This window comes from Epinephelus moara, chromosome 24, assembly GCF_006386435.1.
Source record: "Epinephelus moara isolate mb chromosome 24, YSFRI_EMoa_1.0, whole genome shotgun sequence".
NCBI classification, from domain to species: domain Eukaryota; kingdom Metazoa; phylum Chordata; class Actinopteri; order Perciformes; family Serranidae; genus Epinephelus; species Epinephelus moara.
In genome coordinates, this window is record NC_065529.1 from 34,377,580 (window position 1) to 34,399,576 (window position 21,997).

At 41.6% G+C, this 21,997-nt stretch overlaps 1 protein-coding gene across 2 annotated transcripts in view; it reads right to left on the reverse strand.

Annotated features, from left to right (window-relative positions):
* The window catches only part of ppp1r16b (protein phosphatase 1, regulatory subunit 16B), a 150,142-nt gene that overhangs the window by 86,915 nt on the left and 41,230 nt on the right, over positions 1 to 21,997 (reverse strand). The window contains exons 1-2 of one of the 2 annotated variants that reach the window (XM_050038968.1): positions 18,651 to 18,762; positions 15,656 to 16,072 (exon numbers count right to left, since the gene is read on the reverse strand). In XM_050038968.1, the coding sequence (XP_049894925.1) occupies positions 15,656 to 15,920 (265 nt within the window). In that variant the 5' untranslated portion in view covers positions 15,921 to 16,072; positions 18,651 to 18,762. Of the gene's footprint in view, positions 1 to 15,655; positions 16,073 to 18,650; positions 18,763 to 21,997 lie in introns of those variants that run through there. The other variant, XM_050038967.1, reaches the window with a different exon arrangement.

Sequence of the window (21,997 nt, forward strand, 5' to 3'; positions counted from 1 at the left end):
AATGGAGCACTTGTCATGTTCAAGTTCAATCTTTGATAAGATACTGGAATTATTCTCATATGACTTTGTATTTGTCGACTATGATTTGAATCACACCATTCACTTCCACCATGACTGTTTTACCCAGAGGGCGAGTTGGCCCCGCAGCCACAACCACATCCAACGGTCTCCCACATACTATCCCGTGCAGCAGCAATGATGATGCACAATTTGTGCCTTTGCAGCTGAGTAGCTCTGGGGCATGGCTGCCTGGACCTCTCTATGTCTGCCTCAGTTACCATGGAAATAGGAGTTAACTTGAGAGTCGGGTCTCTCCCAGGAGATTTGACTGATGTGGAAGAGGGGAGTAGATCTCAGAGAGCTCGCTGGCAGACTAACGCTTATAGTGCAACACAGTTCACCAAAGACTACGGTTAATAATAACAATAATAGTGTGGCCTTAAGTGAGCAGTTTGAAAAGAGGCTAATGCACCGGAAAGACCTGCACATGAAAAGAAGAAAATAGGGGCTGCGCTGAAACTAGAGAACACAATGAAGCACAGATAGTCAGTGAAGTGCAAGTTCAATAAATGACCCTTTGTTGTTGTGTGACAGTTACACAGCCAAGAAACGTGTTCAATTATGGAGCTAAATAAGCCAAAATCCTAATAATTCCACGGTCCAATGCTGCTGCTCTCTAATGCAACTGACTACACCGACCCCTGACACACTATCACAGACACCTACACTCCACACAACACTGTACATACTAAGTCCGTCCAATCATTCTGCTTCCATTGTATTTTTCATGATGTTACATGATCAGGATGAGTCTGTCCCCTGTGCTCGGGCTGAGGCACGTGAACTAGCATGGCGGGGAGGAGACAGCAGTGCCAGTGTGTGCCAGGCAGCGCAGCAACGCCCAAAGACAGCCAGAGCAAGAGAGGGGGGAAAGAGACTGGCAGAGATGAGAGGAAAAAGAATTCTGTTGACCTGCAGGCTACCTGAAAACCGCCCTCATCACAAAAGGCTGACAGGAAAGAAAAGACAGAAGAATATCAATGGTTACAGCAGAGACGGCGAGGATGACAGCCAGTTAGAAAAACACAGTTTCTAAAATCCACTGGTGTCAGCAGAGTGAGACTAGTCCTCCTGATCACAGGAGCATTCGATAGATACTACCCACGCAGGGATACTTTTTATCTGCAGTTCTCAACCCTGTCATTGTCGCGGCCCTGCTCCGGGCATGAAGTGCCAAATCCCACTTAAGTAATCAACTGCTCGGAAATGTCACATAAAATCAGCGGTGATCTCGCAGGAGGAAGAAGCGAAAAATGCAAAGAGCCGGTGGTGAAGGAGCCTTGATTCAGCCTTATGTGAAGCAGCTTAATTTTGTCAGTTGGAAAGACGCAGGGGTGGTAAAAGAAAAAAAAAAAAGGTTTCACTCATCTTTAGTCTTCTGACTGAATGAATAAAGCCTCCAGAAAGAGCCATATGGTATTATACGACGTCAGTAGATTAAACGCAGTAAATGCAGATTTTTTGCTTGAATGATTTAATTGAGATTTGAGTCATTTAAAATATCAGTGCAAATATGAGCTCCCAGGAAACTGTGAAAGCCACTGTATTATGTATATGTCTTTATTATTGAAATCCATTGCTCAGCCGTTATATGCAAGTATCACATGGGGGGTATAATGCAACTAACAATTACTTTTATTATTGATTAATCTGCATTATATTTCTGTAATTTATCATGTATTTAAAGCCTATCTTTAATTCCTACAGCCCAATATCTTGGGCTGCCCCCTAATAGTCGACCAAACTTATACTATACTCTACCTATTACTGATACTATTCTTTCTCAGACTTTGAACTCAAACCGTTGTGTTGCCCCACATAAAATATATAATTTCCTAATTAAATAAATAAATATGGTCATGATGCAGGCGACTAGTCGACTAATAGCTCTAAATGACAACTATTGGTCGACTAGGAAAATTCTTAGTCGGGGGCAGCCCTACCAATATGTAAGAAATCACATTCAGGACGTTGGGTCCAATAAATTAAAATTACTTTAATAATAAATCAATAATCAAAAGTGTTGCCACTTAATTTTCTATCTATTGACTAATTGATTAATCAACTAATTGCCAGGTCTGCCCTCTGAAAGTTGCAGATTTTAATAATCAATTGGATTTAACTGCTCGAGCAGTCGTTTTTGTAACTGTTAGCCCACACACACTTGGAGGACTGACATGACTTGTTTACTATATTACATGAGCATCGCTGTCACTGTGATCATCCCAACAAACCCCGATCAAACTCTCAAACTCTATGGGGGAAAAAAAAGGAATGAATAGTTGAGTATTCATAATGAACAGCCAAATCTGATTAGACTGGCGTTAGACTCACAAGTCAGTCTTTAGACGCTTTGCTTAACTAAAGACTGATGACTTTCTCCCTGATTTTGTGTTTAGATGGGCGGATACAATTTCAGAGTTTAAAAAAACTCCCTACGTTGCAGAACTAATAGTAAATCCGCAGGGCGGTCCTTCGGTGGCTCGCTGAACTCTTGTGCTCGTAAACATAGTCCGACCAAAAACATGTGTAGCGGTACAAAATGGCTCAAGTCACTGTAATTCCTTCATTTCCACAATCTTGTGGACTGAGCACACGCTTGATGAAACGGAGTTAAATCTCTTGGCATCCATTTTCAAGCTCTCTGTGTGTTTGTTGCCTTGCGGACGAGAAAAGGGGGAGCGCACATTTCCGGGAGGGCGTGTCCTTTTCAAAATGCAAGAGGCTTTGCTTTGTTGCCGGCCGTTTTCGCCGGTGTGTTAAACACACTTTAGAAAGGAGTGTCCCCAGACTATCAGAAGGCGGAGATCTCTGATTGTCTGGTGGCGAGACTAGACTGGCATTATCTGAGACCTGCTAACTGCATTAGCTCCAGTTTGATTTTACATTAATAAGAAAGTAGAAATACACAAAAACATAGTTTAACATCAAAAATATGCATCATGTCACACTGTGATATCTGTAAAGGAACAGACGATAACACTACGGTGGCGTGAGAGCTCAAAACGAACACAAATTAAGATTTAAAAAATACTGCAATGTGAGAAACAAAACCACACAGAAACTCTGCAAGTTGCACCGAGCACAATACAAATTACTAAGTTTGGTCAAAATGGAAACAAACAACCCCCCCACCATTTCGAAGGGGTATAATTGTTGGTGCCACTGTTTCAAAGACAACCACATTGTTTTCCATTTTACTCTGAGCCCAGCAACCACAGCAGTTTCCACAGTTACTTCAGCTGTTCAGCTGTCCGTTATTTCCACTACTGATGACAGTAACTGCAAACATCTTACATTAATACTCTTTGGCAACTGTGGAAAGCTACCGATAGCTACTAGGGAAAACAAAAGTGCTATCCTCTTATGGTTGCTCAATGGTTGACTGGACTTTCTTTCTTTGTTTATTAAATTGAGCCTTTATTTTTCCGGGAGATCGTACTCGGTGACCAACAGAATTGCATCATGAAAGTGAGGGTTATGGGGAACCAAAAGGCCAGTGGTGTCATTATTTTATAGCCATTACATTGTGAAATCAACATTTACATCATAATTATAAGTTAAAGCAACAAACTTGTCTATTTTCACTTTAATAAAAGTTTCCAGGGGACACTAAAAATCCTGTTGTTTTGTCATTTTTGTTATTGTGTTTTGTGCGACCTGCAGCATTTCTGTATTTGGTTTTGTTGTCTGTTCATTTCTGTGGTTGTTTTCTCACCTTACATTGTATTTTTCTTTTTTCTCTAAATGTTGTCTCAAGCTGCAGTGTGTTCAGCTTTCGGAGCCACTGCAACAGACAGAGCCATAAATCTTATTTTCTCAGGGTCTGTGCGCACACCTGTGTCCTAACACACTTTCCACCCTTGTTTCGTTTTGTGTTGCGACACATGATGCACGAGCGAGACCAGCCAGCTTACACTACAGTTGTCAAAGGTCTGAGGTCACATCAGCTTAGCTGAGCATGTGAGTAAACACCCTCCTGTTTGGGATCACTAGTTAGAGCTGAGCAAAAGCAACTCTTGGCTAGAGTCCTGTATAAAACATCGCTTTTAAGGCTCTGGAAATAAAAAGTTGATTAGAAATGTATTTGTTGAGATACATAGTTTAAAAATAGGTTAGTGCTTAGTCACACAACTAATTAAACAGTAATTCTCAGAGGATATTTGAGGGCAATTATCAATGACCATTTACGGAGACAAGAAAAAGGAAAAGGAGACATAGTTCACAGTAGATTCTTCAAACTGGAAACGAGACCCTGAATCATTTGTCATATCGCTGGTCTTTACATCAGATCAAATGTTTTACAGTACATGAAGGCGTTAGAAAGACGTGTTGGATAACAAGCTTCAGGCGGCTTTTATCAGCTGCAAATCTGGTTCAAAAGTCCATCCTTTTTAAGTCTGCGAGTGAAAAGTGTTTGAAGTTTACCAGTTCTCTTTTGTCTTGGCCCGACATCATCGTTGCAATCTAACACAGAGAACAGTAACACTAATGTTATTAAAGAGCGACCTACATCATCACAGCACAGCTCTGTTTGATTCTAATATTGTGACCTGTGATTAGTTTCAAGTGCTCGGCTCATTACTCTGGAAAAATAAACGCGTTAATGACGGCCTCTGATGAGCACAACAGCTCAGAAGCTAGCTTAACATACTGATTTGTGGTATTTCTTATTATATTATTAGAAATAATTGGGCAAACTTCTGTCCAATGAAATTTACAATAAGTGGGAGAAGACAGAGGAACACATAGCTACAGCTCTATTAGCGGCTACTAGTGGTAGGTCTGTGCAGAGAGACATGTTGGTACAGCCAGGAGAGGAGTCTGGAGTGTTTCGGCTGCAATGTGGAGGGTTTCACAGAGGAGCAGATCTCCCAAACTTCAGGATATGCAGGGCTACGTTCCAATATTTCTGGCGGCACCTCACGACAACGCTGTCATGGTATGTAGGCAAGCTGTTCCCATCAGAAAGCGTCTGGTAATCAGGCTGTAATGGCTGGTGACCAAGGCAGTCAACCGTACAGTAACGGCATCCCTCTGTAGTTTCAACTGACCGCTCTGACACTGATGTGCTCCTGTGCTGTGAAGTATGAAGCGAGTAAACCATGGCTGTGTGGGGAAAACACAGATGAACTCCCATATGACGAATTTTGGAGCATGTATGAAGGTGGCATAGATGTGACTGAACAAAAAATCAGATCTGTGTCTAAATCTCATTTCTTATCAAACTCCATGAGAGGAGCTGGTTAAATCTCCTCGCTGGTATTTGAAATCAAGATTAAAGTAAAGTTTCTTCATGTGTTTCCCTTTATAGATCGAAAACTGGAGTCAGAATGAACTGACATTACCACCAAAGATCAGAGCTTTTTCAACAACCAGTTGCATCCGATGTGATGTATTTTTGTTTGTGTTGCACTCGAGTTCTACTCACTTTGCTCCTGTGTCTCTTTAATGCCACTCTGTTGCTGCCATATGCCTGGGAGCAACTAAGCCTAGCTGAGACTTCTGAGGAGAAGGCCTTACCACTCTAATAAGACAGCAGAAGAAGACAAAAGCTCCTTCGAGACCTAATTTGCACACAAATAACTAGAAAGAGGGGGAAAAAAATAAGATAAAACCACTTGCGAATTCTCCTTCCAAGAGGCGATACTCTCTGCCGGAGTATTTTTCTATCCTGAAATCTCGAGTTATTCCCTCTCTGTATTTATATGGTGATGATATGGAAGAAAGAGGCGGTGAACCAAAAGCAAAAGCCACATGGCTAAAAATGGAATGTGGATATAAAGCGTGGCTTCTCAAACATGAAGTTACAAGTTATGATTTTAAGAGGGGGGATAAGTGGTAATTAGGGAGCTGGGTGTCGCCATGTGAGTGGGTGAATAAATAGAGTCCAGGGGTGAGAAACACAGAGCTGTGAAACACAGAGTGGGTTCAGGAAGGGGTGAAATATGACTGGCTTTGTCACTGCTGCACATTCTCACATCGTCACAACAAAATGATGGACGACTACTAGTAAAATCTTGAGAACTAAAACGGAAAATAATGATTGGTGAAAACTCAAGTTACAGGTCCATAATGACACTGTGGATCTCCAAACAGTCACTAGCTCTTTTCACACTAAGGGCGCATTCACATCAGGATAGTCCCAGAGACTCGGTTCGATTGGGCCAAGAATGCCGAAAACTTCACACCTTCATTTGGTTCGGTTCAGTTTCACACTGACCACTGACCGGGAAGAAAAAAAGCCAGAGGAAGAAGAAAACCCAGCTCATCAATTGGCCAGGACCGAAAATGGAGATCCTTCCCCTTCAGCCGGTTTGGTCACCACAAAAACAATGCAGCAACACCAAATGTATACATTTATGCACCTACTCACTACTCCACGTCTGCCCACAAGACATTTTCCAACTTTTTCTTTTTTTACCTCTGCTTCTCCCAGTTCACACTGTTGGCTTTGTTTTTTTCTACCCAAAATGCACTGCACTCTACGTCACTTCCTCTCTTTGGTTCGCTGGATAGTCTGTTTGCATTTCCCACTGTAAGCAAACCACACCAGGGTTCACTTGCAAGTGAACCAAGACCTCCAGTTTTCAAGCAGGCCAGGGTTCACTCATTTGGTCCACACCAGAGTTCGAATGAGCGTTCACACCACTCCAAATGTACTGAACTATCAGTGGACGCAGACCAGGGTTCGTTTAAAGCAGACCAAAAAGCACCAGTGTGAATGCATCCTAAGATCCCACAACACTGCTGCAACGAAGACGTTTCATTACATTGGCTTTGCTTTTTTACAAAGAACCAAACCATGCCAACATACTGCCACCTCAGTGTGTGATTTTAGGAAGCAAAAGAGGCATTAAGGGCGTAACACAACAGTATCGGCGTCTAATGTGAAATATAACATACGTTTCAGCAGCACTTTATAAACAACAATGGCGTAACGTGCCAATAACGCATATAAACACTATCTGATGGAAGGATAGACCTGCATTCACTGATTCAAATCCCATATCTCATTTTACTCACTCCATTACAGTCGGCTACTCTGCATTGTCTCTGTAGCTGCCTATGTTTTGTTGTTTTGCCTGTTTTTATTCTGTATTGTAATGTGTTTTGTTGCATAACAGGAACCTGCTGAAGGACAGTTTTAACTGTAGCACACAATATTACTTTTAATTCCTTTCCTGTATAAATAAATAAATGAAATGAAAATGAATTTACCATCCCTGTAATAACAGTTGATCTCGTCCTCTGCTCTGAGGGTAAGAAGCTCCTTGACCTCACTGTGCCTCATTCACACAAATCAGTGCTTTAACCACGCCTTCGGGAGTTTTAATAGAAATCATATCATATCAATCATATTGATTCATCAATATGTTCTTTTCTGAATTTGTTCCTACTCTGCGAACAAATTTAGAACTGCCTCAGACCACATGTACGCACAAATGATAATGGCCCGGTTGTCTCAGAAAATCCAAACACGCCTTTTAACTAAATGCACAGCATGTTAAAACCATAATCATTTAAAATGGCTTTAATTGACAATATTTAAAACCATTAATTTACTAATGCATTGGTCAAAAGTATCAAATAACCGCAAAATTGACACCCTTTCATCCTCATCAGTTATCAATCTAAAAAGTCAAATATGATAATGGAGTGTTCAAGTTTTTAGTTTATAGAAATTGCACATATGTTCAGTCCTATATTTCTTTTTTTTTTCCTAGTTTATCCTGTAGGTCCACAACTCACTAAGACACACATAAACCCTCTGTGATTGCTACCCCTTTGTTTTGTTTTTCCCATCTCTTTTCTTACCCAGTTTAAGCACCTTTGCAGATATGTGAGTGATGTGTGCTGTCTTGTTGTTCTGTTTGTTGAGAAAGCCAATAAAAGTTCAAGTCAAAGAAAAAGAAGAAACTGCACACATGTTCACTTGTAGCCAACTAGTTAATTGGCAGCCTAATAATAGGCATTCAGGATATATAAAAGATTCTGTTTCACCTCCAAGCAGCTGTTCAGATGGCAAATCTAACCTTGCTGGAAGATGATGCAGTCCGTGCCTTCAGGAGAGAGCGGGTCAGAGACCGACATGTTTGAACATGTTTGTAGAGAGTGACGAACGACATTATCAGCTGTTTCCGACTGTCGATACATCACACTGTCACACTGTCCAACACTGATGTGTCAGGGCCTTAATACTGGTGTAGAGACAACCATAACACTTTCTTCAGCATACCCCTCTGGGCAACTGGATTTCCTTATACAGAGAAATGGGGGCGTGGCAGTATGCTGATTGAAGGTAGCGGGCACGTGCTTGTCGGTTTAGAATGATTCTGATTCACCACAAAAATTGGCCGGTGCACATCCAACAGTAAGTTTCACTTATTCTATGCACAGAGCAATAACTTGTGTATACACAAATATGTGAATGAGGCCCATTGTCTCCCCAATTTGGGGACATTTTCAGATGCTGTTCCTCTCTTTTGTTAGCTGCTAACTAACACCAGCTGCTTTTTAAATCTTTTACTACCCCTGCTGCTGGCTTAAAGTCAGGACAACTTCAGCCCCCCGTTCTGTGACTGTACCTTTAAAACCAAACAGCGAGGAAGACTAACAGCAAGACATTCCCGCCTTGAACAGACTGTGTAAAAGAGGCTACTGTGTGTTTCTGCCCTGAGGCTCTTGAATTTTTCACATTTCATAATACATTTTTAATAACTCCGGTTTGCTGCTTGGCTTCTGAGAAATGTAAACTAACAGCTGCAGCAACAAAACGATCAATAGGGTGAAATTATACAAAGTAGGTAACGACAAAAAATAATTGTTTCCAATCAAACAGACACCCTGCCCTTCTCAAGGTGTCTGTTTATTATCTTCCTTGTGTGGACACTTGATTGCTTCATCCCTTGGATTGGCTGTTAATTATTTAGGTATACTATAAAATGTGCTTCTTGTAACTTGCTAAATTAAATGCCTGATGAAGGACGTTGTACCGAAATATAGATGTCTAATAAAATGATTTAAAGTTTTGACAGCGTGCAGGAGCTCAGTTTGGGTAGTTTTACAGTCTGTACAAGTATGTACTGAAGCCCTGGGAGGGAAGTGGGGAAAAATTCTGGTGATCCATTTTCAAAGTCTGATCTTAACTGTTTTCTCTCCTGTGTTTATGAATTTAAAACAGGTGAACAGGTGGTTTGCCAGGAAAATCGTTCTAAAGCCCTTTTCATATGGGACTAGTATTACAAAGGGAGCTCACATGTAATGTGTAATTTACAAGAAGAAGAATACTTTATTAATCCCTAACGGGAAATTCATTTTTTTCATTTTGTTGTCATACACACTCATGCACAAACAGGAAGTATACATGCACTGAATGGAGAGATGTCAGAGTGAGGGGGCTTCCCATGGACAGGCAACTTAGGCAGTTGGGGGTCTGGTACCTCGCTTAGGGGCACCTTGGCAGTGCCAAGCTACAAGTCCTCACTCCATATTTGGTCCAAACAGGGACTTGAACTGGCAACCGTCCGGTTCCCAACCCAAGTCATTATAGGCTGAGCTACTGCTGCCCAATTTTTCAACTAAGTGACATTATCCCCAGGATATGATGCACACACTCATTTGTAACTCCACTCTACATAACACAGTCACACTACACAGCACCACGAGCAGTGATGTGCAGTGTCAACTTCCCTTTTCCTTTTCCTTTCTTTTAAATGTGAGTTAAATAAACAGAATCTATTCTGCCACACATTGTCACGTCATTCATGTCATCATCTTTCGCAGTTTCCCTCTTCTGGTGGATTGGAGCTTACTCTTTCTGCAAAATGGGCCTCAAAATGCTGTCAAAACATATCTGCCAACACAGCTGCAATACTTCTTGACTGGAAAAGAGGCAGAAAAGAGAAAACAAAAACCCTTAACACCACCCCAAATCATTCAAACAGGACTGATATTATCACTTGACCTCTTTTTGGTGAAATATGGTTGGTAATTTGCTGTCAAATTTTTACTTGACAAATTACGGACATGGCAGATTTACACGAGACCACTGATGACCTCAGCAATAACTGCAATTTACTAGAGGTCCCCAGGTAATACTACTTCCTGTAAGGAATAGGTCTTTAGTTCCTAGTTTCTGAACTAGAACAAAAAGTATTGCCATGTAATTTCTATTTATTTATTAATTTGTCAGGATCATTTTTCAAAGTGTTTGTTGTTGTAATACTCATTTTGGACACAGGAGGCAGAAGTTCACCACACTCTATGTTCTAAATAGGACTAAAAGCATTAATGTTTCTTCCTCTCTCATAAACACAGAGGAGAAAACAAGTTTGATCAGATAAGAAAACAGATCACCAACATTTTTTTTTGCACTTGCCACTCCCTCTGTGAGTATGACAACTATACACTTTGAATAGAAAATTAAAGAACTATGAAAACACAGTTTACACTAGGTATTATTCTTTCACTTAGTAAATTGACTGTATAAAATAGGAACATAAATTCAGAGCAGTGTGAAGCCGTTAAAGGTGGCAGTACACTCAATCAGAACTGGCTGACAGGAGATCGATCGGGAGCACCTCAGGTTTCAGTGTATTCCTTTAAGGACACTTTGAAAAGCAGTTTGGATTACTGATGACCTCGCATTGATCGCCACCAAATGTTTACACTGGCTCGACCTGATGCTGATGCATTAAGTATTAATACTGAGCAGCTCTGCAAATCTATCTGGATAATAACATTTACTAATTGTCATAAAATGTGAATATTGATTTTGTAATAGTTTGTTCATGTTACAATGGTAGAATGAAACTTTTCAGGAGACTTCAGTTGTTCAAAACATTTGTGTTTTCCACAGACGAGTCTCAATCATCTCTGAGTTGTTTGACGACTTCATCAGATAACACAGTGGTGTTAAGAGGAAGAGGTCAGAGCGCACACTGTGGGTGTCTATGTACTGACTGTCCTTTCTGACCCTGATGGCTGCTCCTCTGCAGGATGGCTGCTCTCTGGAGAGTAGAAAACCTATCAGTCTCAATAGTCAGAGAGCAGCACGGAGAGGCGCCGAGGTGCTTCACAGTAATTCACAGCCATCAACCCTCATCACAGCGAAGGGGGCAGAGGGTTCAGGATGGTGGAAGCCGGAGGGCAAAGAAACGGGCTCAGACTCAGGATGCATCCCTTTCAATCCAATCCTCTCCTACCTCCTGTTCCCTCCTCTCTTATCCCCTCAGATCAAAGCCTCTTCAGCACGTCTCAGGCTCGTCACACATACAGATTTTTTTTTGGAAACACACACTGGAAAGTTTATTTACATTCATGCGTTCCCAAATATTCACACAAAGACTTTCTCAGTTTTTCTGGTCTCCATCTCACAACCACAACACATCTGCACAAACAAACACAAACTTCAGCTGGAGTACACATTGTGTCCTCTGCGGCTTTACTATATCTGCATCTCCTCACGGCCTGGTGAGTCTGCTGCTACCGCTTCCAGAGAGGAAGTTACAATGACAAGGACATCTCAAGACACAAGCATATAATACATGCGCACCTGTATTATTCACAGATCGTAGTTTTTATAACACCATCGACTGTCCAAGAAACTGTGAATCTTACAAAGCCCGTAAGAACAGCCAGTTCTTCATCCATAAAACATGCAACCCAGTGAACACACTCAGACATTTGTCAGTGTGTGCTCACACACATACCCTCCGGTCAAGCCAGTGATGCTCTGACTGCAACCGCAGAGAAGCAGGGGCGGTGAAAGAATCACAGGAAACATCTCACTCCATCCAGCCAATCAGGGATTAAGCAGGACTCAGTCCAGCCAATCCAACGTCCAATCCATCTTATTATGGCCTCGAGGCCGGTGGAGTCAGCCTCGGGTCAAAGTCAATCTCAGTCTCTCTCTGTTGTTGTTCTTACTTCTCCCTCCCTCCCTTCCTTTCTCATTATTGAAAGGAGGTGATAGACGGCTCCTTTTATTTCTCAACACATCTGTAACTCTACGCTGCTCATTCTGCCATTGACAGACAATGTTCTTTCAGATTATGGGTCTAAATTTAAGTTGTGATTTATGAAAACATGTCCTGTTTTTCTCAAAGCTCACAATTCCATCATGATCTACATTCAAATGTTCCTTTCCCTCCTTATATAACCTTCTTTGAAATGACTGCACAAGAGAATAAATGACAGTGTCACATTATATTTCTGCAAAGGAAGCCCAGAGCCTGTGAGCATAGTGTGCATTGAGCAGCATAGCGTGTGGAGTCATGATGCTTGATCGAGCATTTGGGGACCAGAGGGAATGAGAGAGGAGATTATCAGGCTCCTGAGCTAGCCAGCTGCCACTGGAGCTGTGTGGGCAACACTACAACCTGTCTCCTTTGCTTTTTATCTCCCTGCCTCTTTCATGGTCACCCTCATTAAGCAGTACTGATAGCAAATGTTTCTATGCCCAGGCACTGTCAGCGGTGAGGAGAACTGACAAAGCTTCTGCAGTTATTAGTGATGCTCAAACCAAAGCAAAGAAATCTGCTCTCAATGTGTCCAACGCTGCACACGGAGAGACGCAGGCTGGTGTTTCTATTCAGATGTGTAGAAGTTCACAGGATGTGAACACAGTCAGGCTGAAAACAAACAACTAAAGATGTGCGTATTATTTACATCACTGGGCTTTGCAATAAAACCTAATCATTGATAACATCTTGAAAGTGGAGTAAGATATTATGGACGGAAATCATATTGTATAAATATTGAAAGGGTTAGGCACTGTTCACATTCAAAGTGACGCTGGCATTGGCTCCAGTGCATGGAATTTGGTATTTGGTATTCAGCACTTTTTCTCTGTAATAAGAAAAGTAAAATTTTTGACTGCAGAGGTGACGTAGTAGAAAATCTAATCTAATCACACACAGAGTTACTGTAGAACTTAAAAGCCTAGTCTCAATTAAACACCCAGTCCCTTTTACTAGCCTGGTGTGGCTACACATTTTGACAAATAAAGGCCTGTCTCAATTAGAGGCCTGGTCTGGTTGCCAGTTCTTTGGATATATACATAACCAGACTGACTCATTTGTTTTGTAGGTATGAGGTCATAAACAAAAGTAGTGGACAAATTGAAATTTGAACTGATGATGGAACTAAAGGAAAATCCATGAAGGATCACCAGAGTTCATGAAGGGCATGAGTGTGTGTATCAAAGTTCATGGCAATCTATCCAATAGCTATTGAGGTATTTCAGTCAAAGCTACAAATGCCAACCTCATAGTGGTGCTAGATAAGAAGTCAGGGGATTTATTGTCCATGGAACATGAATGTCTGTGCAAAGTTTCATCGAACATCTGTCAAGATATACAAGTGTGAACAAAAGTGGTAGATGGACGATAGACTGATGCTGCGGGTCCTACAACAATCCCACTTACATGGCTCAATATGTCAAATATTCTGTCTAATAAACTGCAAATCAGGTTTAGTGAAGAATGCATAATAAAAACTACAGCAACACGTTAGTATTATTTCTGGGGGTGTAATGAGACAACAATCTAAATCAATTATCAACTCAAAGATCAACGATCTCATATCAGGGTTGCAAAGTGAAAACTTCGATACATATCCTCATCTTTGAGATATGCCTTTATTTTGATATTCCAATAGCACGTCTTTGTCACTTTTTGTCCAAGCACACCTCTTTCCTAGATATTTAAATGGTGCTAGCGGCCTAGATCATGGCAGGCAGCCAAGCAAAAGACAACGAGGAGATTAACTGCTATCATCTCATATCGATCGCGGGGCCCTGAATCGAACTGAATCAAAATCGTATCCTGGCAGACTTTGTGATATCAGAGAAACTCTAGCATTGAATTGTGATATGAACACCTAGTTACTTCTACATTTATTCATCTTACTGTATCACTATGCAAAATCCTGCCCTCCCACCAAAATATATTCTCTAATATTGTTTGGCCAAGGCCACAGGCTGGACAAAGAGCACTCAAGGTACTCGCTTAAATCATGAAAATCATTACCATTTTTTAAGCTGCCAAATGTTGCACACTCAAGGACAGGACGGCCTTTAAATGTTGTGTAAGGAATTTTTGTTTTGCTTAAGAAGCTCAAATACCTTTTATGTTAATAAAAAAAAAAAAAGAAAAAAAAAAAAGGGCAGTCTGTTGCTTCCAGAATAAACAGCACACAAACTGCCTTTTAACATTTAATTTGCACCATGATTCCTTAATGCCTCGACCAGGTATAAATCTGACCTTAAATACAGAGATTATATTGTTAAAAATTCCAGGAAGTATTGATGTATACATATTTCCTGGAACTGACAGTAAACAAGCAGATGTCACACACTCCTGGCCACGTCATGTGGTTTTCAAACTGAAGACTTAACACCAACAGCCACAACATCCTGGTTCAAAGACTAATTGGCTCAGCAGACTTTCTGGGAACTCCACACAGAGCAGACGCGCACGACAAACCTTTTAATGCCGTTCAAACCATTTCTGAAATCTCTTACACAACAACACCTCTGCGTCTAATGAGGCAGCAGCAGCAGAATCAGCAACAACAGCAACATAACTGATAAAGGCTATATTTCTAGAGTGGAAAGAGCTTTTCCTTTTTACCCAATTAGGTGATATCCTTTTGTCGCCTGCTGGTTTTTATCTGATCGTTATTCAGGTCATACGTGATAACGTCCAACAAGCCATCGAGACAACACAAATCCGAAAGACTTCCACTGACTCTCCCTCCAGCTGGAGCTCATAAATGCCAGTTCGCAGCCCATGTGCATGAGCATATGTGTGCACGTGTATGTGTGTGTACGCAGTGCAGGGCTGCGTCTGCTCTGTGAGAATCACTGTACATCAGCCTTGTGGCTGTTTCCATATCTGTCACGACAGCTTGCATGAGCAAAGGATGTACAGTAGCTCAGCCACGGGCTGTGTTCGTTACGATAAAAAGAGTTCAATCTAATTTCAAGTTAAAGCGAAGTTAAATTAGATGTTATATCTAAATGATAAGCAGCCTGCTATCATCCCTGCATCACTGACACACTGTTAGCACTGCCACAGCATCGTGGGACTGTTTGTACTGGAGGAAAACAATTATTATCTCCAAATAGGGGGGCACCATCCGTTGAAATTTTAATTAAAAGACTGGCAGAGTTTCATCTCAGTGTGACAACTCCATTATTTCGCAATGATAAAACAGTCTCCCAGCAGAACAAATTCAGCTCGAATGGAGTGAGTACCACTGGCAGTTTAAGTGGGCAGGCCCGGCTAATCGTTTCCCTGACCTTGGCATTTTGATATCCAGCTAAAGTAGAGAGGTGAGGCTGAAATTAGAGTAATTATTCAAATGTGGCGTCACCGAGCTTTGTGCAGGGTTTGACTCTGAGCTTATGAACAAAACTCCAGCACATAATTTACTGTGTGTCGCCTTGTTACGTGCAGAATAAATCTACAGCTCTTAGGTTTTGTATGGCCACTGTGCACATGTGAGCCGCACCGAGCACATTCCCCCATAAATCCACACTGCTATTTTCTAATTTGCACAGCTCATAAATATTCTTTACAGCCCCTACCTTCATCGGGATCATTCCTGGCCGATGCCTCCAGAAGTGCCACGCTGGCGGCAAACGACACGTGCCTCTTGGACTCTTGCTGGAGGTTGTTGGCACTGCGTCCCTTCTTGTCGGCCTTTCGCTTCTTGTTTTGCATCTCCTTCTCGTACACAGCCCATCTCTTCAGCTGCTGGGTTCGCCGCTTCTGGGCCGCCCGCAGCCTCTCTAGACTGGGCACTTTGTCCAGCTGCTGCAGCTCCTGGATCAGCTCCAGGTGGTTGGCCATGGCGCCAGGGGGAGGAGGGGGGACGGCAGTGGTGGATGGATGGTAGAGGGTTGAAGTTTTGGGAGAAAGTGTGATTTTAGCGAGGGCTGCACCTTCGGCCGTGGCCTCCTCCCATTATCCTCATCATCATCCTTTTAGCAGCAGTAAACGTCCTGAGAGAGGAGAGACAGAGAGAAAGAGAGCCAAGGGTTCATAAATATATCAGCTACAAACTTTTACTACTTGGAACTTTAATAAATACATCAGCAAATAAAACTTGGAAGTAGTTTGATGCAGTGTAACACTTCTAGTAAATCTTTGGGAAGATGCACTGGGGAAACACTGACATTCAGAAGTGAGCATTGATCTGATGCACCACAGCAAAGTGCACAGAGATGCATTTTGGTGGCCTAGTTAAAAAGACTCCAGTTAAAAGTACCACACAACCAAGTGCTGAGTAAAGCTAGTTTACACTCGCTTTAGTGTCCCCAGAGCAAGGTTCACCCGCCGGAAAAGGATGCCATCATGTCATTCGCGTTGAGCGCAGAGGTTTCGAACAAAGCTAGGTCATGCCCCTCTTAATTTTGCACCTCAGCGCCCACTGCACTTTTCAGTTTAACATGAACACCTCCAAGGGAAGACTGGCCGAGCAAGTACAGACATCTCTACAACTCTTCATTAAGACCACAGAGACGGTCAAATGGCAGGCCATATCCCTCAGCACTGTAGAAAGAAGAGGCCTCTTGTCACAGTGTGTTCGAAGAGCATGACAGATCACTGGAAGAGCTAAAAAATGATGCCATGAAAAGAGTGGCGACCTGAGAGAATTTCGACTAATTTCAGTTAGCGACAGTAATAATTACAGTATACAAATGCAATGCTTGGCAGTGTGTCGGTGTTTCCTACTGTTAGCAGACACTTTCAAGTAACACTCGTTGACCTCTTGCTTATCTACAGAATATTTTGTTTGTGTGCCACCTGGCGTTTGGGAGCAAATTGCAACTAAGGATGTCAGTTTTGGCTAATTTAGCTTTTGCTAGCTGACGCCCATTGGTAACTAACCACTTAAAAAGCATGATGACGTGAAATAAATTAGGCCTTTCCGTTCAGTTCAGCGCACCAATGACTCAGTGAGCTTTAGCACCTCATTCTGAAGCGCTATCCATTCAGAGTTGGTGAAATTTTAATGTTTTGTGTTGTACATGCCTTGCCTTTTTCTTTTGGGTTAGCTTTGCTAACCAACAGCAAGCTGGCTGCATTAAAATGTGGAAACATAATGTACACTGAGCTTCTTCAAGTCTCTATTAGCAAGCTAACATTAGCCTTAGCCGCTCTGCACTGACACCACTCGGGTCGCTTGCTACGTTGTCATTCTCCAGTCTTACCCCAGGTAGCTCTGGTGAGTAAGTGGCTCCATTTTGCAGCCGTAAAACTCCTTTAGCATTGTTAACTATGTTAGCACCACTATCAGTGCTGACACTGCTAATAGTGCTAACGGAGCTCACAGTGATAATAGAGTTCACAATGCGTAAGGGGTTTTGCAGCTCACAATTATACCACTTACTCTGAAGGGAGACCAGAGGGCAGCTGCCATGTTTCCACAGCAACAGCAACCTGCTGGGTCGGGACAGTTAGCATTGCTAGCTAGTTCCCTCCAGACACAGGTGGTGCGCAGTACAGTTACCTGAAGAGTACCAAGATTTACCCATAGACCAACATGCATAACCAGTCAAAAATATTCTTGGTGGTTAACCAATTAATAGCTAAGCATTTACATCCATAATTGCAACGAACAACACTTAAAGTATAAACACTTCTACAAAAACCCACACCACAGTGTCTTGCATGAATATAAATCAAGTTTAATTCTGTTAATGCTGAATAACTGTTTTCTTCTGTGGTTCACATCAAGGTGAAACAAAAATGAAAGCCATATGTCACTTTAATAATCTCTCCATTTTGTTCCATTCATTTGCATGATACACACTCCATCACGACGATGCCTTTAAGGGTTCAGGAAAAAGGGACAAATGTACCTCAATGAGAAAGGAGGCCAATTTCTCCGTTTTTTATCTAATGACTGAGCATGGGTCGCAGTCTCAATTTTCCAATTGCTTTGTGAGCCGTTATAGACCTCTCTCTACCATCCTCCATCAAGGTTAACCGCTTCCTGAAAGCTACAAGTAGATGCCGGTGTGATGAGAAACTGATAAAGACAAAAGAAAAAAAATGTACTAGGGCAGTGAGCTGAAGAGGGGACTTTTTCATATCATCATTGCCTTGATATAGCCTCGCTGCCTCTTAACATAAACAAAAGTCACTTGCTTTTCTCTCTATAGAGAATTGAAAGATGTGCTGTCAGTGAACCAACCAAAAGCAGCTTTAGACTCTTATCGGTTTTTAGAGATCTACCAAGAAAGCAGCACTGTATGTGTACATGTAGATATCTTTATAAATGACCATCTAGACGTGGGAACCAACTCTTATCAACATAAAGCAGAACCATAAACCTTAATAGCATTAAACAAAATAAATACAGACTAAGTACAAACATACAATAGGTAGGAAACATACAGTGAGGTTATTCAGACCACTTCCTTTAGACAACACTGTAAACAATGTACGGACATTTCTTTATCAAAGGCAGATACCCTTCTCTAACACATACCAAAACAAATCACACTGATGTGATTTCCACAGCTTTAAAAGCAAAATCTGCAGGTTTAAAGTATCAAATATGTTCTTACTTACTATTTCAATAATGCTGCTAAATATTCCTCATGCCTGCAGCCCTTCACCATCGCCTGATAAAATGCTTCACAGTGCGATGTGCTACTACATCTAGTCTGCCTGCCACCGTCAGACTTCTACACCATTTCCTTTGCAGTTACCTAACTGCTAAAAACATGGACAGGAAACAAGCAGTCTAATCACTTCCTACAGCAGCATCACTTTCAGTCCTCGGTTCAACAGCACAGCATGTGTGTGTGTGTGTGTGTGTGTGTGTGTGTGTGTGTGTGTTTAAGTGAACAGAAGTCGTCCGTTACATTCTCAAGTGAATAACTCAAGAAGGCACATAAATGAGGCTCCGGGCTAAACCTTGCCTCGCTGTGGACTCTGGCACCTTTAGATGTAAAGAACTCTCCAGAACAAAGAGACGTCCTTGACTTCCCTCTGACTGACAGGTGGAGATCGAGACTATAAGAGCGCTTGTATGGAGGCTGAAAATGTTGATAACACAGTAAACTGGTTCATAGCAAATGATTGGTAAAGACTGGGTCAGGATTCAGAGGTTGATCACAAGAGGATTAGCAGCAGGGTCTAAAATTATTCTGGAGGAATTTCAAACTAAAAGCTGTCAGCAATTTTTTCTCCCCGCTAAGTCTTTCGAGGAAGGCAGACAGCAGAGGTACAGAGTGTTCACTCTGAGTATGGTTTTATTTCTTGGTTTGTATATAGTCAGTAAAAATAAAAATGAAAAAATATATATATATAGTGTGAAAAGAAAAAGCATACAAGTAGTCTTTTTAGATCTGGGTACAAAAATGATCAACTGCAAGTTTTGCTTGATTAGAGAACTTTTAATACGACTTGGTACTGGGTTATTTTAGCAGATACCTTAAAGCTACTATACAGCATGGTATCTTGATATGAATGCTAAACCTGCACCGCTGAAAAATCAACCAACACTGGACACACTTAGCTTGACAAAACTACCATCCAACTCTGAGAGAGCGAAGTAAATAACACAGTCCATCACATACTTCATGTGCAAAGATCTGCGCCCAAAAACGAAGGCGTTTATTACATGCTAAAAACACTTTGTCGGTATGTGACTCTATCCCAACATTTTTTCACCGACACAGCCGTACCCAAGCTCTACAGAGAAGTGAAGCAAAAAGTTGAGGAATCTTTGAGTGCAGCAGGAAGGGTGGCATCAACCTGTGACACCTGGACTTAAAGGTCAGTAGATTCTTATGTGACTATAACGGCACATTATCTCTCAGAGGACTGGTGACTGCTGTCTCACAAACTAGAGCAGTACAAGGAAGTCACACTGTTGCAAACACTGCAGACCTCCTGCAGAAAAAAAAAGCACAAGAATGGGGGATTGTCGTTGTAACAGACAACGCTTCTAACATGGGTGCTGCCATTTAGTTAGCAGTGATAAATGATGATGTTGAAAAAGTTTTCCTTTGGGGAAATAATTTGCAGTTGGAAAAAAAAGTAATAAATCCCAATATATTTTATCGCAATAATATCGTATCATTACTTAAGTATCGTGATAATATCGTATCGTGGATCCTCTGGTGAGTCCCACCCCTATCTGATACCCAGCCCTGCTACATGTAGCTACATGCTAATGTTAGTGACACATGTAATCTGATGTCATGCAATGACGGGGCAGAGACGCTGAGAACGAAGATACAATAGACCCAGAGACGCTGACCAATAAGAGCAGAGTGGGCTTTTTCAGGAGGGGGGCTTAAAGAGATGGGCACTAAAACAGTCGTTTCAAACAGAGGGTGACTGCAGGTGTTCCAGCATTGACAGTCTGAGGAAGATAATATTTTTTTTGAACATTAAATCACGTAAACATGTTGTAGTAGAAACACAAAATACATGTATGAACCTTAAAATGGTGGTATACCTTCAGTGTTGTCCTTTCTTAAGTCTTACAGGCAGCATTCAAAGTAAACACCACTACTTTTTTCTTAAGAGCAATAAATGTATTAATCTGTAAAGTGATCATGCACAGGATATAAATAATAACAACGCTTCTGAAACGTCCTGCATGTAAATATATTCTGAAAGCATCACCAGTTATCCCCAGAACAGTGTGACATAATCAGCCGAGGTTATAAATATTGAGATATTGTTTGTTCTGTCGTCTGTTCCTAACACAATGTTCCTTCTGATAAAGGCACCTCCATTCAAGTAACGACATGAAACGGACTCATCTTAATGCACTGTCAGTGCTAAAACAGGAAACGCACCACGCTGGCTAAAAAGGAGACTGCCTGGATGATGACTTTGGTTGGGTTTTTTTTTCATCTCGGGCAAAACAAACTTCAGCCCTAATTGTTTTGCTCATATTATACTTTACTATATACTTTGAAGAACGTCTGGTTTAGCTGTAAAGTTTTCATTGCCTCATTTTATACGTGAAATTAAGGTTCACTCAACTGAACCGCAGCCAAAAAGTCAGCCGCCCCTCTCTGGTTTATAGGAGCCGAGTTCAGTGAAGGAGCTGATGAAATAATAAATGCTCCACAGAATCTCTCTCTCTCTCTCTCACACACACACACATATACACACACACACACACACACACACACACACACACAGGTGGCCTATGCTGTAGAGTTTCAAAATAAAAAACAAACACAGCCATGGACAAAATAAGTTTCTGATAGTTTCTAATATACTTCTTCTTGAGGAAGTTTAGGTCCTTCGATATCAGCAACAGGGCTGCCCCCTAACAGTCAACCAAACGTTCATCAACTAGAAAGGTCATTAGTCCACAAGATTTCATTGGTCGCTTAGTTGCAGAAAAAACAAACAAACATGAAACTCGCCTTGTCAAAATATATATCAAAACCTATATGACTGGACCATGTGTGAGTTTAATTTGAAAGGACAGACACAGGAAGAGGCCACGCTCAGCAGTCAGACAGAAGTCACGTTACAAACCAATCACAGCCGACAGATATCTTTCTCTTCTTCTGTAAATATTCAGTCTGTTAAATACGGAGAAGTTGTTCATGTTAGTGCAGGGCTACCCAGAGCTTTACATCTGTCCCACAGATGATAGGCCTACACGCTACACAAACAGCGCCTGGAAGAAGATCAGCTCTGCACTCAGGATTTAGCAACCTCAGACGCAACCTGCAGCTACACTCTTGAAAGCTGGCACAGAAAAGGCACAAGAGTAGTGGCATGTACCGAACTTCGCGTTTTCCAGGCGGTTAAAGACGCGGCATGTGTACGGCCCGAAATTTACAGAGCTAGTACCTGCAGTTATTCCACAGGCTAGTTAATAACATGTTGGGCAGGAAATCCAAAGTGTGGGATCATTTTTTTATTTTTATTTTTTT